This window comes from Carcharodon carcharias, chromosome 12 (genome assembly GCF_017639515.1).
Source record: "Carcharodon carcharias isolate sCarCar2 chromosome 12, sCarCar2.pri, whole genome shotgun sequence".
NCBI lineage: Eukaryota > Metazoa > Chordata > Chondrichthyes > Lamniformes > Lamnidae > Carcharodon > Carcharodon carcharias.
Genome location: NC_054478.1, coordinates 64196117 through 64215319, shown reverse-complemented (window position 1 = coordinate 64215319; position 19203 = coordinate 64196117). Strand labels below are relative to the sequence as shown.

General features: G+C 38.3%; 1 protein-coding gene across 8 annotated transcripts in view; it reads left to right on the top strand.

The window, feature by feature from the left end:
* Positions 1–19203, top strand: part of zgc:113184 (uncharacterized protein LOC553745 homolog) — an 83585-nt gene that overhangs the window by 41902 nt on the left and 22480 nt on the right. For all 8 annotated transcript variants that reach the window (XM_041201831.1, XM_041201832.1, XM_041201833.1 and 5 more), the window contains 4 exons: positions 4879–5064; positions 8885–8961; positions 13771–13886; positions 16473–17038. In XM_041201831.1, the coding sequence (XP_041057765.1) occupies positions 4879–5064; positions 8885–8961; positions 13771–13886; positions 16473–17038 (945 nt within the window). The remainder of the gene's footprint in view (positions 1–4878; positions 5065–8884; positions 8962–13770; positions 13887–16472; positions 17039–19203) is intronic.

Here is a 19203-nt window from a genome sequence, read left to right as displayed (position 1 = left end):
TCAGCTGAAGCTTTTTCACTGCATACTTTCAGAAGATGTACACCATGGCATTTGCAAAATGTGTTCTGCCATCCTGATGAGTATTCACATGGTGTTATTGAACAGAGCTCTTCATAGAACACTTTTGCTTGGGCCATGATAATGAAGCGACCCAATGGATATTTCTCACTCCAATGATGCCTGATCCACTTTAGCAACACATTATCTACATGGACAGCATTTGAATGATGGAGTGTTTTCCTTTTATCCATTAATTTGGACAGATCACTGTTAGCAAATTTATTCTTCAAATCATAAATGGTCGATGTACCAACAGCATATTGTTCACTTAACTTTTTCACTGAGGCGCCCTTTTCTAGATGCATTCGTGACTCCACTTTATGCTTAATACTCAGCGACAAGTGCTCCCTCTTCGTGCTCCTTCCAGCCACAGGACTTCCTGTAGCCTTTTCGACATGAAACAAGGGCTAACAAAGACTAGAATTGCAGCGAGATACTTGTTCGAACGGTGTTCGAATTGTGTATAATCGACGTGGGAATCAGTGGTGCCACCAAATAAAGTGGCAGCATGAAGTACTCTGTGCACCAATTTGGAATTGCTACACCAGGTGCCATCATGGTATAGCTGGTTTTTGGGTCCTTCCAGATTTTGGGATGCCAGATAAAGGGTTCGGTGCCTGTAATGCCTTTCATGTCCTCAGAATGTCCAAATTGCTTTGTTGTCAATTAATTCTTACTTTACAACAGTGACTACATTTCAAATGTAGGAAATGCATCAGCCAATTTGTACACAGAAAGGTCACACGAACAGCAACAAAATAAATGACAGATGGTCTGTTTTTTGATGTTGGTTGAAAAATGTTCGTCAGGACACCTGGGTAATTCCACTGCTCTTCTTTGAACATTGTGAAGGGCCTTGCTACATCCACCCAGGAGGACAGAAGTGCCTTGATTTAATGCCTCATTCAAGAAACAGCATCTTTCACAATGCAGTACTACCTCAGGACTACACTGAATTGTTAGCCTAGATCACGTGCTCAAGTCTCTGGAGTGGAGTTTGAAACACAACCTTCTCACTATAATGCAAGAGTGCTACCACTTGCTAAGGTTGACATATATGATTGGAGCTCTTCTATAAGAGGTGTTGCTGGATCCATTTGTGGTAGCAAGGCAAACCGGTGAACAAGCTAGAAACTTCTGAATGCGAGGGTACAACAGGTATCAGTCCTTGGGATCCAGCCATTCACAATATATATCAATGATTTGGATGAGGGAACCATACCTTATATTTCCAAGTTTGTTGACAACATGAAGCTTAGTGCGAATGTGAGTGGTGAGGAGGATGTTGAGGCTTCAAGATGATTTAGACAAGTTGAGTAAGTGGGCAAATACATGGCAGATGCTGTATAACGTGGATAAGTGTGGAGTTATCCACTTCGGTAGGAAAAACAGAATTTTTAATATTTAAATAGTGATAGATTGGGAAATGTTGATGTACAAAGGGACCTGGGTGTCTTTGTACACTAATCTCAAGCAAGCATGCAGGTGCAGTAAGCTGTTAAGAAGGCAAATGGTATGTTGGCCTTCATTACGAGAGGACTTGAATACAGGAGCAAGGATATCTTACTGCAGCTGTACAGGGCCTTGGTGAGACCACACCTGGAGTATTAAATGCAGTTTTGGTCTCCTTACCTAAGAAAGGATACACTTGCCATTGAGGAAGTGCAGCGTAGGTTCACCAGACTGATTCCTGGGATGGCAGGATTATTGTATGAGGAGAGATTGGGTGGACTATGCCTGTATTCACTGAACTTTAGAAGAATGAGAGGGGATCTCATTGAACGTAGTAAATTCTGACAGGGCTGGACAGAATGGATGCAGGATGATGTTTCCTCTGGCTGGGGGGCGGGGCGGTGGGTGGGGGGGGATGTTCTAGAACCAGGGGGTCACAGCCTCAGAATATGGAGTAGGCCATTCAGGACTGAGATGAGGGAAAACTTCTTCACTCAGAGGGTGGTGAACCTGCGGAGTTCTCTACCACAGAAGAAACAAAGCCACTGACTATATTTAAGAAGGAAATAGATTTCTAGATTCTAAAGGCATCAAGGGATATGAGGAGAGAGTGGGAGTATGACATTGAGGTACAGAATCAGTCATGACCATATTGAATAGTGGAGCAGGCTCGAAGGACCGAATGACCTACTCCTGCTCCTATTTTCTGTATTTTTATGTGATGCTGGTTATTACAGTGTTGCTGTGAAAGCATGCTTCATTCCACTTAGTGCAGATGGATGATCTAAAGGTTTCATTATTGAGGTAATTCCCATCTATACGAGTTGACTCATATAGGAAAAAAAGAGTTGCATTTATATAGCTTCTTTCACAAGCACAGGACAAAAGCACTTTACAGCCAATCAAGTACTTTTGAAGTATAGCAACTGTTGTAATGGAGGAAATACATCAGCCAGTTTGAGCACAGCAAGCTCCCACAAACAGCAATGTGATAACAGCCAGATAATCTGTTTTTGTGATGATGATTGAGGGCTAAACATTGGCCAGGATGCTGGAGGAAACTCCCTATCTCTTCTTTGAAATAGTACCATGGTGTCTTTTACCACTACCTGAAAGGGCCAACAGGATCTTGGTTTAATGTCTCATCTGAAAGATGGCACCTCTGACAGAGCAGCACTGTCTCAGTACTGCATTGGAGTGTCAGCCTTAATTTTTGTGTTCCAATTCCGGAATGGGACTTGAACACACATCCTTCTGACTCAAAGGCAAAAGTGCTACCAACTGAGCCATGGCTGACACTAATAAATAAGGCACCTTGATAGATAGATATCGCTACCTGATTACGCATCTCTATTGGTGATTGTGTTATGATCCCAGCTGAGGTTACCTCTGGACAAGCCTGATCCCAGAGTAGAACCCAGCTTGATAGATCCTAACTTGTTTCTTTAGTTACATGGAGAGTGGCTACTGAACAGAGTCACTGGAGTCAGCTAACGAACATTTAACAAAAGAATAAAACATTTTTTCAACAAGAAATGATTAACAATAATACAGTACTACTTCACCCACAACTATACCTTAACAGATTTGTAAGGATAACACAAGTTACAAAAGCTATCTTATACTTTAATGTTCACAGTAAGTACACAGTCTATGTAAACTTATGGTGACCTGTGGTCAAACACATCACACATTGAAACCAATTGTCAGATGCCCCCTCAAACAGATGCTATGAATCTCTCCTCAACGTCCCCCCAACACTTGTCATACCATGAGCTAACTGGTCTCACTGAACATCTTTCACATGAAGGTTTCCAATCTCAACTCTCCAAGAACTTGCCTTGGAATCTTCTCCCAAACTGACGCTTTCTCTCAGACACCTGCAAGGGTGCACCTCCAGGGTTTTGAACACTCCTGATGTTCCCCTTCATGCATTCAAGCTCTCTCTCTCACTGACTCAGCATTCAACAGTACACCACTGCTTCACGTGCCCACAGTAAAGAGATACAGACCTTTAACCATCTCTGGATCATCTTGTCTCTTGCAAGCTGTTCTCGCTTTAAATCTTTCTGTAGTTTTTGTCTCTTTAAACCTGAAGCTTGGAGCCTTTCTCTGCCCCTCACTCTTAACTTCACTCAACAGTATGTTTTTCCAGGTTCCTGTCCTTCCTTTGATTAGAAGGTCTGCTTGGAACTTGCTCCTGTTTCACTCCTTTGGCCTTGGGACCTTTTGGTTCTTTTGGGAAATCTGCAACTCCCTGTCCCAGTGTCCAGTCTGCCTGGAGTCCTGGCTTTAAACTGAACTTAAAAGTGCTGTTTCTTTAGTTTTTCTGTGTATATGTGGGAGGGATTTACCTCTCTGGACCCCTGTTGCTAGGCAATAGCACTTTTTTCTAATCGTTTGTTTAACTTAGCTTACAGTTGGAAAACTCTCATTAGAAATGCAAGCACCATTTAAAGTGGAACTAAAACTCAATTTGACCTCTACTTAACACACAGATATAGAGATTAAAGCAAAGAACTGCGGATGCTGGAAATCCAAAACAAAAACAGAAACAGAAATACCTGGAAAAACTCAGCAGGTCTAGCAGCATCGGTGGAGAAGAGCACAGTTGACGTTTCGAGTCCTCATGACCCTTCAACAGAACTAAGATATAGAAAGAAAATTCAAACTTAAACATTAAAGCTAAAATTCATTCCTAACACCCACAAATACCAATATAACTTACTTAAGTTATCTCTATTTCCTAACAACTGTCACACTCATGTAGGTTTATATTCTGTAACTTGATAAGTAGAGGTGAGGGAAGGCAGAGAGCATGGAAAATGTTTGGCCTCTAGTCTGCAGTTAACCTTCGGATACCAGTTGTAGTGACAATGGCAGATACTGAACTAGTGCCGTCCAATCACCTGTTTCATCATGCCTTCTCTAAATTTGGCCAAGGTGTTGAGATTGGCCATTTTAAAAAATTCAACAACTCAGAGATTCATACAACTTCCCGGTCCTATTCCTTTGCAGCAAATCCAATGATACCCTTGTGCTATGGTTTTCATGTTCCATTGACACCTATTATAAATACAGTAATAAAGCACCAGTAATGAACCATGTCTTCAATACAATGATTCCTTGTGGGGTTGGTGGGGGAGGGGGGTGGGAAACAAAGGCAGTCCGACAATGGAGTAGAACTCGATTCATTGTGTGATCAGCTTATAAAATTGCATTTGGTCCGGGGATAGTTTTATCAGATTTTTTAAGCCCTCTATGAATCTGCTGAATATGCCCCGGGTGCTTGGTTATTTTGCATAATATGTCCTGATGCAACATTGGTACAGGTTTTTGCTACTCTTAATCACTTTATACTTTCAGGAACAGTTAGCAACTGAAAATAGTAGGTTAAAAGAACAGATAAAGGATTATCAGCAAAAGCAAAAGGAACTTAAAAGAGGTATTGAAGAAAAAGACCATGAACTCAGCCAGCTGAGAAACGAATTAAAGGAATATACTGACTCCTTAAGACACGGTGAACTGCTCTACTGTGTAAAAGATGTAAAGGTAAGATGCAAAGATGAGACAGTGATATTGCTTCTCACAAAAATATTCAGATCAAGCACCCATTGATAAAGCATGTAGCTCCTAGAAATGGGAAGCAGGATTTATTTTTTCATACTGGATACTTCAACTGTTTGGTTGTGGGCAATGCTTGCTGTAATTTTTTTCTGGAGTGCGTGACCCCCTTAAACTTTTGTGCACAGTTGTGCACGTGTGGTAATTTAAAGGGGCTGACTTGCACACGGCCTAAGTGGGGACTTTCGAGTTCCAACACAGCCATACGGTTCGAGGGAATATTGGTTGTGGTGCTATTTCAAGTCATCACTTCAAGAACAGCCATCCGAAACAAGGGCACAGTGAATCACAGAATAACAAAAAGTTGAGGCACCGAAGGGCCTTAAATTTGTCAGGGTCTATGCCAACCAAAAAAGAGCTATTTGTCCTAATTCCACTTTCCAATAATTTGTAGGTTATGACACTTCAAGTGCATATCCAAGTGATTTTTAAATGCAATCAAGGTTTCTGTCTATACTAACCTTTCAGTGAGTTCCAGACCTTCCACCAGCCTCTGGGTAGAATAGTTTCTCAATTCTCCTCTAATCCTTCTACCAATTACTTAAGTAACTGCCCCTTCCCCCCAGTTATTGACCTCTGTGCTAAGAGAAATAGGTCCTTCCCATCCATTCTACTTAGGGCCCCCCAATTTTATACACCTCACTTAACTCTATCCTCAGCCCCCTATGTTCCAAATAAAACAACCTCAGCCTGACCAATCTTTCCTCATAACTAAAATTCTCTATCCCTGGCAACATCCTTGTACATCTCCTCTGTACCACCTAGTGCAATCTAGTGAATTGCAGAATGGATTTTTGCTGCATGCCAAAATTCAGCTCTTGCTAAATTGGGTAAGAAGCACTATGCTTTATTTAAACAGGTGCTGACAGATCTCTTTATTTCTGGCATTTTCTATTTTAATTTCTTAAAGGGTCAGTGTGTGACCTACAGTACTTACGTGCTATTGTAAATACAAGAACTAACATGATCTATTTTCCTGCTGTATTGTCTAATTGGTGCAGATGAGGCCTAATAAAGTTTTTGTGGTGAAATGTATCTTTTTTTGGTATTTACTTGTCACTATTTCTATTGCTTTTTGGACACTGAGTATTGGTTTCAGTTATATTAAATTTTTGATAAAATAAAAATCTGAATATAAATGAGACAGTTTATTGCAAACAAAATGTGTCTTTATAGCAGTGTTACTGCATTTCATGGATAATGAATGTGACTGACTATCCAGTTTTAGATCTTGAGAATCTGCATGTTATTTATTTTTGTGTGGAACTACTGTCCTGGTTATACAGTTTATCATTTATTAAGGTTAAACTTAAAAATGATTTTATGTTGTAGCTTATCTGAGTAGCATACAGGTGCTGCTTCTGTATAAATCAATTACTTTGCAAGTAGCGTGGATAACAAACATTGGGCTGAATCTTGCTGGAATAATAACAGCATGTTAACAACATACATCATTATTTACACTCAGATTTGCCTGCGAATTCAGGGGATAAAGAGAGATGCCGTAAATTGCAAATCTCCAGAATTTGCTGTTTGATTTATGCCTCTTCACTCTTCCTCTTCATACAAACAGTGTCTTGCTGTTAGCCTCTCCCCTAATTTTTTAAAACTTGTTTGATTTTTCACATTAACTGCCACATAAGTTCCTAGAAAGTTAGGATTGGTGATTGAGTGTCAATACCTTTTAGCAACATGATAATTGTTAATACAAGCCAATTAATCTCTCTGGCCCAGAAAAGGGACAATGTAAACTGTTCAATCATATTCTTGCTTGTGGTCAATTGATGTTGGCGATTTTAAAAGTATCATTTTAACCTTTGCCTTTTTAACTCTTTCTCCCCATTTCTCCTTTTTTCTCTCTCATCTAATCTTTCTTTCCCTCTTTGTTTCTCTTTATATGTCTGATTTGGCTCTAATTCACGCATTGCTGTTTCCCTGTTTCTAGCCCAATCCTTAAATCTCATTGATTGATTGAAGAGATACATTGTTGGTCTTGCTGTATCCTAAGGTCCCAGCTGCAATGTTATGAGCTTCCTGCAAGTTACGGTGCAAATTTTTTTTTACCTGAAGGTGTTTTGGGAAAGCTTAATAAATGAGACACATTGTCAAATGCTCCACCTTGAAATGTGACCAATTATCTGGTGTTGGCTATCTAGGAGGGAAAATAACATTTTTTCATTGTGCAAGTGTTGTTTAAATCAGAAAATCTTGCAGACAATCTTGGATCTTTGAACCCTACTTCGACCATTTTTCTTATTTAAAACCACTATTGTTGGAAACACACGAAAGATCCGTCAGCATTTGCAGAGAGGACAGGCAAATTAATGTTTGGGTGTGGTCCATTCAAAACAGTTTGGGAAACGGATCTGGACCTGAAAAGATAGCTTGCTAGGCTCTCCAATATGCTGACTGGCATGCTCTGTGTTTCCAACATTTTCAGTTTTCATTTCAGATTTCCAACAGCTTCAGTATTTTATATTTTACTTCAACTTAAATGGAAACTTTTCACCTCCAGTAGAACAGTACTGACAATATAAGGAAGTAGGAGGTGTAATAGGACACCATTCACTTAGCAAGTGACACATAATGAAAGTGACACCATTGAGTTTACCTCACATGAACGGCAAATGACGTCATCAAACTAACCAAAAGCTAGAAGTTTCCACAGTATCCCTATTCACTACAAAAATAGTTTTTCTCTCTCTCTTTTCATTTAACTGTGTCTACATTTCTTGTAATTTCTAAATCATCTTCTATTTCTCGTTCTTGTGCTCACCCTCTCAACCTCTTAGCTCTGTCTCTCATGTTTTGTTATCGGCTGTTTCAGACTTTTGTTTAGTTCTTTCTCTCCCTCCTTCGCTCCTCGATGTCTTTCCTCTTCTCATTCTCTTTTGAATGGCTCCCACTGTCTATATATGCCATTTACACAATTTTGCCATTTTCTCTATCTTCCACTGATTTTTTACTGAATCTCTATTTCTCTATGTCTCTTGCCCTTTCTGTTTGTGTCTTACACTTTCTTAGTCTATCGAGATACATTCATTGGTGAGACCCTCTGGCCACAGAAATTACTTTTTCTCCTTGAGTATAAAGCCCTGTATTTCCATCCAAATATGGAGCCTCCTGAAATTATTTCTGAAATATTAAATTAGCGTGCAGAAAATAGTCTAAAACCAGCATACAGAAGCAGAGCTCCAGCAATCCAACCTGCAAAATCCAGCCAACTGAACTCTTTTAGAACTTCTTTCTTATTTACTTGTTTCTCCTGACTGAATGTTGTGGGTTTGGAGGGAGTTAATCTTAGCACCATTGGCAGATAATTTGCACATTAAAACTCTAAGTTGTTGGTATCTGTAAAGTGTGGTCTATATAAATTAATAGGAATGTGGATCTGAGCTTTAAGTGTATCCCTCAAGTTGTCTTGTACATTAAGATTAAAAGACTTGATCAATCATGTTAGATTAATACTTGTAGTGTGACACAATTTCAGCAGATGGTGCTCATTGATCATCTACATGCTCAGCCAGTTGGAATCAGCAGTTCCAGGCTTGCAGCATACATTGCATCAGCTGTTATTTTCACCATAAAGTATTTAACATATAATGTTTTTGTAAGAGTGTGTATACTTTAAATCTGAGCTTTGTTCTCTCAGTCTTGCAATGATTTGCTCAGTCTCTTTATTTTTAATTATTATGTATACTCCAAAGCAAAATTTAGTCAATTAGGTTAATAATGTTTGTATTTCAAGGCGAAGTGGAAGACGGCTGAATCATCATCAAAGAAGGCTGTTCCTTTGACAGGGACTGATCATCATCCTCTGTACAAGTATGTTTTTTTCCTTCCTTCAATGGAAAGTTGTTTTATGCCAATAATACACTTTGGTAACATAAACCTTTATCAGTGATGAAGACTACTACAGTAGGAAAAGCAGATTTTTTTTTCATATACTCTACTGGTGCGACAAATATTTTAGTTATATTGATCAAAAGTAGCAATATTGAGGAAGCTCATTTTCATGAACACTTCGTTTTCAGCATCAATGGCATTCTTTGAAGTGGCAAATTAATGTCTATAATTTGTTGAATCTCATGCACATGACACCGACAATTGCTATCCATCTCTTTCATCATTATTACCTGGTTACGTATAAAGGGATCTGGCCAAATTAAATAGATTGGCTAAGAAAGAAAAGTGGAAACTGGAGGGACGGAGAGATTTAAGGCTCCAATTACAGAAATGGCTTAATGTACAGGCACAAAATATAATTCAAGAAGCTAATGGAATGTTGGCCTTTATCTCAAGGTGGAAGTTACCTTAGTTATGAGACTCTGATTAGATCCAATTTAGAGTACTGCATTTAGTTCTGATCACTGCATCTCAGGAAGGGTACATTGGCTTTGGAGGGGGAGTAGCACAGATTCATCAGACTGATAATGAAGCTAAATTACAAAGACAATTTGCATAGACTAGGCTTGTATTCCCTTAAGTGTAGAAGATTATAGGGTGAACTAAGTGAGGTGTTTAAAATAATTATAAAGGACTTGGCAGGGTAGATAGAGGGGAGTTCAAAACAAGGGCATAACCCTAAAATTATAGCTTGGCTATTCAGGCTGATGTCAGGAAATATTTCTTTACACAAAAGTTTAAAGGAAACCTGGGCAGACTCAAGGGGTTGAATGGCATACTTCTGTTCCTAGATCCTTGGGTTGTGGGGGTTTCAAACGCAACAGTGCTGGAAATGCTGTGGATGTGATTGGATAACTAAGAATGAAACCAAGCAAAAACAATCTCACAGAGCTAGACAAAGGAGGAGAATAGTGTGATCAACCATGCCACAGGCTGCAGAGAAAACATGGAGGGCAATGAAGTAATTTATGACTTTGATTAGGGCTGTGATTGGGGCATGAAACTTGATCAGAAATATTCAAAGATGAAATTGCAAGCAAGGCAAATTGGGAGGCAACCAATGCATTCAAGAACCTTTCCCAGGCCTTTCTACTGGATATAAAAACAGAAAATACTGGAAAAACTCAGCAGGTCAGGCTGAGAAGAGAAACAGAGTTAATGTTTCAGGTTGATGACCCTCCTGGGGTCTTGACTCATTGTACTCAGTATTGATAACTTATTTGACAAGGCATTATCATAGGGAAATTCTGTACTTCTTCCCAAGGCAATAGATGATCAATCACTTCTAATTGTTTTCCTCTGTCAATCTGTCTCCATGGGACCAAACCATCTCTTGGACTGTATGTGATGACTGTCACTTTAAGGCCAGTTCAACTGAGATGGGGTCATGTGATTTGATCAACCAATGTGTGGCTAGTATGGGGAAATAAATTCTAGAGAGGGGTTTCCTAATAAAAGATGGTTGTATGAAGTGCTGGCTGGATACAAACAGGCACAGAAGTTCTTGTGTAAATAAACTTTGTTTTGTTTGACCAAGAAGCCTCTCAGAGTTTGTTTCTACACCATACAGTCTAGAAACCCCTCTGCATCCTGTTTCTCCCACTGTTAGTCAAACTCAGTGACTTGAGAGAATGCACCTTAGATGTGTATTTGCCTATTCATAGAGTACAGGTTGCAATTGTCCTACAATTGAAACCTTTTTAAGTTTTTTTTTATTCAGCATGTATCCTACAAAATACAAGACAATAGTAATGCATTAATAGTTCCAGTTTTAAATTGTAGTTGAAGAGTTTGCCTTGCTGCAATATCGCCTAAGAACCTGGGAAAGAGCTGCAAGGTCACTTCAGTGCTTTGCGTGCAGACTTAGTCAAAGCAGAGTAACTTGAGAGGAAAGTCTTTTGTAGTACCCCTATTTTTCCTATATACTCTGTGTGGGGAAATCCTGGTTAATTCTACCAGATATTTTGAAGCAGGAAAATTTATCAGCTGCAGCTAAGTCCTCTGAACGTGAGCCACGATGTTTACTCTTTGTTCCACCATCTTTCACATATTCCAGATGGCCCTTGTGCAGGGAGTGTCCTATGATGCTAAGTGGAGCTACCATATTTTCACGGAGCTGCACAGCTGTTTCTATGCCATTACTTGCAGCAGTACATTGCCGCTGTGATGCACTTACTGTTAACAAATTAACTCCCCTTTTAATTACAGTTACAGGGTCCCTGAGGTGGGACTGGGAAAATGCAATGAATATTCAATGACACTAAACCCAAAAGATTTGGTTGGATTGACTCTTGTGCAAACAAAGATATTTCAAAGCATCAGTTCTGTGGCCTCAAATTTGGGTGCAGAAAATGTACCTTGGGACTCTTTCTTTAAGAAGTCTTTCTGGACCTGAAAGTTGATGGAATGGACAGTAAATTTATACACTTGGGACCCTAATCAGTTTTCCAATCCCTGTGTATGCCATTTTGCCAAGGAACTGTCTGCACATACTGCAAGTTGGGGTTGCTTCTTTGATAGCCAGCTTGAGGATCAATTTAGTGGATTTTATAGTGCCTTCTTTTGTAAAGACAACATATCTTTCTGGTATTCCATATTATGTATTCTGAAAATTTAATTCCAAATGTCTCTCTTACTGCAGGTGCCAAGTCATGTATCTACCAATGGAGCTAATATTTGATATTAAAATACCATGTTTATTTATAGATCTGGACAATCCTTTCAATCTCACCCAGTTGATGATGTGAAAAAATTATCTATTTATAATTAAAAGTAATGGCATATTAAATTTAGCTGGGCTGAATGGAAACCAAGTGCCCCACTTTTCTCATTGACTTCAATAAACAACGCAAAATGAACTAACTGAAATTTAGATCAGTAAACAGCTCCCAGTTAGAGCTACTTAAAAGGCTGAAATTTCAATATATTGTGTGCCATATTTATTCTTTCAAAGCCACTCTGGCTGTCATTTTTAATCTGACATGGCTGCACAAGTAGCATTTCTAAGATAAACCAATAAAAAAAATCCTTTCAAGTCATGGAAGTTGGTTATGCATTTCTCTTATTTAATAAGATATTCCTGATTCCTGTATGATTTGTTTGTAAAGGTTTTTCTGTGTTTTCAGATCTTGGAATTATTTACTTCTCCTTACCTGCAATTTGATTCCTGGCCTTTGTTTCCCCCACCTCTTGTTTTATCGTCAAACCCAAACATAAATTAATTATTCAAATCTGACTTTCACTGCATGTATTTGGACTTTTTTTAAAAAGTCCTTTTTTATTTTCTTTACCTATCTTCCATTCTCATCTTTGATTATGATCTTTCCCTGTTCCATAAAGATTTTCCATTTCTTCTCCACTTTGCTCTGCTCCCCACCCACTAGCTGAAAATGTTTCCAACTTTCACAAACCTCCATTCGTTCAATGTCTGAGCTGTGCCATGAGAGAAAGAATAACTGTGTATATTTTTAAGTATGTTAAGTGTTTAACCGTCCGGTTTTGAAGAATCTACTTTGCAGCAACTTTTGACAAAATAAATACTATGTATAAGAATTGAGCTTCCATGATAGTCTGCTGTGTAAAAGGCACAACTTTTCCCTACAGAGCAGAAGGACCCAATATCTGTGCTTAGTAGTTGAGCTCACATGGGATAGTAACAATGGTGTTATAATTAGCTTCTATACTCTTGGCTTGGTTGGGGGAAAAAAATCAAAGAAGTATCTTGCTGCTTATCACTATATAGTGACCCCTGAAAATTTATGTATATGGATATAAGGTGCTTGGCTATGATGCCCACCACAACTCGGGGGTCCACTGACACGTGGCTTTAGACTTGAAAAATGGCCTCTTGCACTAGTTTTTCACATTTTGGAAACTGTATCCCAACAAGAAAACGGAAGAAAATTGAGAGAAAAAAATGAATTATTTCTTGTATGTTGTGTGTTATTGGAGCACATTTTACAGTTCACAAGATACTTTTATTCAGTTATTAAATGGTAGTAATAAACTATCAATGAAAGCAGACCAGATATGTTATAGATGGGTACAAGGGGTGCCAGGATAGTGAAGCCAGCTTGCATTTCTGCCAGAGTCTTCAGTGAAGTACCTCTGAATTCCTACTGGCATGATACCAACCCCTGAAGGGGTGATTATCTTGCCATGCTGGTATGAGCTTGAAGTAGTAATTCAGCAGGATTTATAGTGCCAGTCTAGTGCTGGATCATTGTAAATGCCAAATTTAAATTGGACACAAACTTGGCAGTATAGACTGGTTATAAAACATTCGACTTCTGTGTTGAGGAATTAGTTCCAAATGTGATATTCTCCCATGAAACTAATACTTAGTTCCAAAATATTATAGGTTATCACATCAATAAATGTCATTGCATCTATAACTAAAGATTTGATGCAAAGAGGTGTTGGTATTCATACCTGCACAAAGAAATAAAGCCATTTATTCAGAATGTGGTTCTTATCACCACCTGGTGGCCTGCCTCCCAACCAGATGATCACAGGTTCAGGAAATGTGAAAAATTGGCAGTTTTCTACTTTGCTATAAGCGCACCTTCTGTCAGCTGATCATGTAACAGCATTGATTATGGTCACGGCCAAGTCTGAGACCTAGACCGTCCCTCCTTTCTACTGAAGAAGGCTGTGTAATGGCAAGTGATTTATGTAGGAAAATTAACATTAAACCGCTTTTCTGACATACCAATACTTGTATTACAGAGGGAGGTTGGACTTTGCTTTTCAGGAGGTTTGTCAAGAATTTAAACAACTGTGTGCCTTAACAAAGAAACAAACGGAACTTCTGAGTAAACATAACTGCAACAAAGAAGTAATAAGTGAGTACTCTGCACATTTTCTTTGCATTGTACTTCAGTCGTTTAGGGAACCAAATGGCATCTTTGTAAAACTGCAAACATTCATACCTGGATTTTTTTCCACTAATTAGAATGTCATATCCTTCCTTGAAAATCTTCATTGTCTGAACCCTTTATTTTCTTGCTTTGTATTTTCATCATATTTGAAACAACTTTAAATGTTTGTCCACCAGGTTTTTTTTATAATTACAGAGGAATAATCTGCAGACTTTTTGAACATAGTTGAAAACGCAATATAGAAGACTGCTTATAATTTTACCATGCTGTGCGATATTGCATATTTGTAATTCATGTCAGCATGTAGAAATGCATTGCTCCTTTTGACCATAATATTTAAATATCTTAAAACTTTAGGCATAAGTTTCCAATAAATTAATATTTTTGAAATGGGGAATAAAAACAAATTAGATCAAAATTTAACCTGTAGAAATCTTTCATGTGTTCAAAGGACTATTAGAAATTTTCCAATGGTTCCAGAATGAGTTCTTTCTCCATAGGTATTTCTAATTTGATAATACCAAAAGTACAAGATCTGCCTATACATCAGTGATGTAACGATTATAGGAACTGATGAAAAGGAATGTTTAATATTGGAGGTTCCAGTATTAGAATGAATTTGAAACTTTAATTTAAAGGTTATGTATGTCCAGTTAACATTTTTGAAATTAGGGGAAAAACTAAAGAAGTTAAATCAAAATTTAACCTGTGGAAATTGGTGGGCACATAATTACAAGATTTTTCCAATAAATCCTGACTGATTTGACAAAACAACTATACTGATTTCACAACTTCAGTATTTAACTTTTTAAGAAAGGTCAATTCCATCAATTGGTTACTTCTGTAGTGGGTTGGAAAGTGATGTAAACATACTTCCACTTCAGGTAACTTTAAAGAAAATCGTGAAATAGAAATATAATTTTGCCATACATTTGTTTCCTGCCTTTGGGCGTTTCCAGTTGCTTACTGCCCCTATTTTGGAGAGAGGGATGGGGGAAGCAAGTGACTCGTCTCTGAATTATACCAGTGTTACTCTAGGGTAGTCATTAGAAGGTACACAAGCCCAATTTTACTTGGCCCCCAATTTTCCCTCTGTATGGCCAAGCATTAGACAACTGATTATCACTGTCACTGTGTAGTGCAGTGAGTTGGGTTGTCAGTTGTAAAATGTCAATTTTCTTTCTGGGTTTTTTTTTAAACAATAGGATTTATTACAATAAATCTACAGTGGAAAAGATTAAGGATGAAACAGTTCAACTCTGTATTTCAAAATTTAGCAATATGTTAATATTCCCTTCATTAGTTTAATAGTGTACAAGGCTACTCATATTTTAATCTCTAGAAAATTAAGTATTTTCAAAAATATATAATTAGCCCATTTTTCCCCTGTAGGTATTTCCTGAAATCCCATTTCTTATGCCATACACCATCCTCATCCATGAGATTTTTGCTACTGTTGTCTTGAGTCAAGAAGGTTTATATTTCTTTTTGCCTATGAAGAGGCCTTTGGCTTCTAATTAGGACCTCCTTATGTGATAGGATAAAGATCAGATACTTAAACCTAGATTTTCCAATCACCATTATTTTAATACAAATGCGTAAGCCATTCAATTATAAAATGATGATGATTGAAAAACCAGGGCTTTAGTGTTTGAGAGTTTCATGCTTGGAGCCATGTCCTAGCAATCCATGCTGCTGTGTTGATCTTGCAGAACTGTCAGTGATCAGCTACCATACTAAGGTGTAGACTGTTGTCCTTTCCAGCCATGGATGCTGGTGTTTGAACTCCAGCTCAATGAAAAAAAAAAGTTGTATTGGCCAGAATTTAAATGGTCTCCCAGGTATTGATGAAAACTAACATTTATTCTCACAAGTTTAAAAAACTTAACACATTTTTTGGAACAAAATGTGTGATACATTAAGTACATTTATTCCCCATTGTGTAATATGCTTCACCCATCCGAATTTAGCCAAAGGAACTTCATGTAAGTAGTTAATTATTAATGATAGGCTTGATGAAACCAAGTATATTCCCTATATTTATTTTTTTTTCTTTCATGAGATGTGGGTATCGCTGGCTTGGCCAGCATTTTTATTGCCCGCCCCTAATTGCCCTCGAAAAAGTGATGGTGAGCCACCACCTTGAATTGCTGCAGTCCATGTGGTGTAGGTACACCTACAGTGCTGTTAGGGAGGGAATTCCAGGATTTCGACCCATCAACAGAGAAGGAACCATGATATAGTTCACAAGTCAGGATGGTGTATGGCTTGGAGGGAAACTTGCAGGTGGTAGTGTTCCCATGCATCTGCTGCCCTCATCCTTCCAGGTGGTAAAGGTTATGGGTTTGGAAGGTGCTGTTGAAAATATATGCCTGGTAATGTGCTAACGGGGAGAAGGTACAATTATGACATAAATAGCTCGAACATTGCCTTACAGGCTGATAGCAGAATTCTAAGACCGTGTTACCTTTTAAAAAATTTTCTTTTGACTTTTCCACATAGTTTGTGATCCAATTATTGACGAATGTTTTTTTTTTAAATTTCTTTTAGATATGCCTTTCTCAATGCCTATACAGTGTACAGATGAAGGAGAACAAGAACATCTAGAAGAACATTTTGTTGGGCAGAATGACAAAAGTATGCCTAAGAGCACAAATGGAACACGAGGGCACAGAACGCAGCAGGAACAATTTCCAGTTGTTGAGTCTCTGTCTGATCTAGATGTCAAATTCCCACCTTCAGACAATGACTATGACTTTCTAAACAGTGCACCGGAAAAACTAAGACCAAAAGCTCCTTTTGAAGATCCTCCATGTAAAGTTCAAGAGGTGCTGTTGAAAGATGATATCCAAGACTTGGAACATAAAAATAAGGAAGAATGCACTTTATTTGAAACATTTACTGTGGGACCAGCTAATAAAGCAACACATAATCCTTTTTGTGATGAGCAAGGAATATCTACAAATATTAATACATCCATAGGTACCACAGTTGATAAGACCACATTTAGAAGCCCTTCAAGCCCTCCAGTTCTTAAGCCTTCAAATCCTTTTCTAAATGTTGAATCTGATCCAATGGTTTCACCAGTGCCAACAGAGATAAGAGGACCGCAACAGGTAAGTCAAAACATCCCACAACCACTATAAATAATGTATTTACATTGCATTCTTAGTTATTTAATGGCATGAGTCCATACTTCTAATTTTTTTGGATCATATTTTGTTGTCAAAGTAGCACTGAGGCTCTCACAATCATAATTACTATGCGGAAACAGTACAACTTTAGGTGAGGAGGAGATATGTGGTTAAATGCCAGTATCCAAAAGTCGCTTTCTGAGTTGTCACCATTCTGTGTCAGCTTCACGAAAATGGCATTTTTGCTAACTGCCTCACTGTTGACATGCATTGAGCCTCGAAGTTGCTGCATTTACACAGTAATACAAAAGCTTGTCACAGAAAGTTACGTTTTTTGTCATTCATTTCAATCGCAAGTACTCTTAAAAATGTGATAATTACTGCCAAACAACCTCACTGATGCTTGAAAATTAATGGTTACAAATGTGGAGTTTCATTCCTTCAGGCATTAATTGTTGGAGATTTTAAAAACACTAAACTAAAATCTTTTTTCTTTTTTGTCTCTCTCATAATCCAATCTTTCTTTCTCTCTTTTACTCTTTCTCTATTTGATTTGACATTGAAGCTACTCACTTTAAATTTCCTTCCACTCTCTATTTCTCAATCCTTCAATCTGGTTAAGGAGACACACTGTTGCTTGCCTTATCCACTCAGGTCCCAGACTCCCTGTTTCCCTCACTGCAACATTATCAGCTCATGCTTTCAGCAACTTAGTGGGCAAAAAATGTTTTGAGCTGAAGGGTACAGAAACAAGTATAACTAGTAGCAGATGCCATTAGATCCCCTGGTACAGCAAAATCTACCCCATTATTCTTCTCTAGGTGTCGTTATTTTTGGCCAGTCACTGAACAAAAGGTTTCCATTTTAATGCAAGGTCTAATGATGTGATTCTCATGATTAGATGTAGTACAGTATGAATGGACACCTAAAATTATTTTGTAGCTTAGACCCTCCACCAACTAAAGAAAAATAACATTACTTACATTGTTCAGTAAAAGTAATACACAAAACATATTACAACACATAAGCTATCCATGACTGATTCAAATTGACATTGTCCCAAGGTATTATATCCCCACCTGGTGGGTGGAGAATGGAAGAGATGGATAAATCACACTTTTTTGATGCAGCTGGGGATCTGTGGAACATTAGCCAGGGCTCAGTAAGTGCCTTCGTTCATCAGAACACACACATTATATTTTGGAATGATGCAAACTTTTCTTTTTGGTATGATAGCTTGGCAATAGTGTAACTGAGTGATACAATTTTATTATGTGGCTGGATTTATCAACTTTTAGGAAGCTATAGATGGGATCCACATTGGCTTATGAGCCCCTTGTATTGAACCCATTGAATTTCCTAAATAGAAAGGGATCCTGTTCAATGTTCAATTGGTATCTAACCAAGTAATGAATCTTGGGTACCAGTGCCTCCTTTGCTGGAAGCAGTCGCATGACATTTTAGTTTGCTGGTTTTGAGGAAGACTTAGATAGATGTGTGTGTAGATGTCTTCTCAATGACAGAATCCAACCTTTGTTACCTGGCTGTTGATTCACTGAGTATCTAACTTTGAACATTGGTACAGTGAGGCAAATGCAGTCACTTTTCTTGTCAATAAGAGGAAAACCTGAATACTAAAAATATGTTTTAGATACTTTGATCTCACTGAAATGGTTCCCAAATGGGAATCTTAAATTCTGGTTATTGCGTTGGCTTTATTACTGGAGGCCTCATTTGAGGATAACTGGCTGCTCTGGAAGAAGAACCTGGAGACCAATATCAAGGAAGACCTGGAATATGAACATACAAACAAGAAGCAGGAATGGGCCATTCAGCCCCTCAAGCCTGCTTTGCCATTTAATAAGATCGTGGCTGATATGATAGTAACCTCAAATCTGCCTACCCCCAATAGGCCATGATCCCCCTGCTTACCAAGAATGTATCCACCTCTGCCTTAAAAATATTCAAAGACTCTGGCTACTGGAGAAATGCATTACCAGGTCATCAAAGAAACACTGTCCAGAGATTGATGTCACCCTCTGGCCTCAACTTTCCTCACTAAATCTTCCAAACATTCTAGACAAGTGTACAATGTCCAAAAGAAAGATAGACTTGGACTTCATGTATTGTCTTTCATGTCTTCAGGT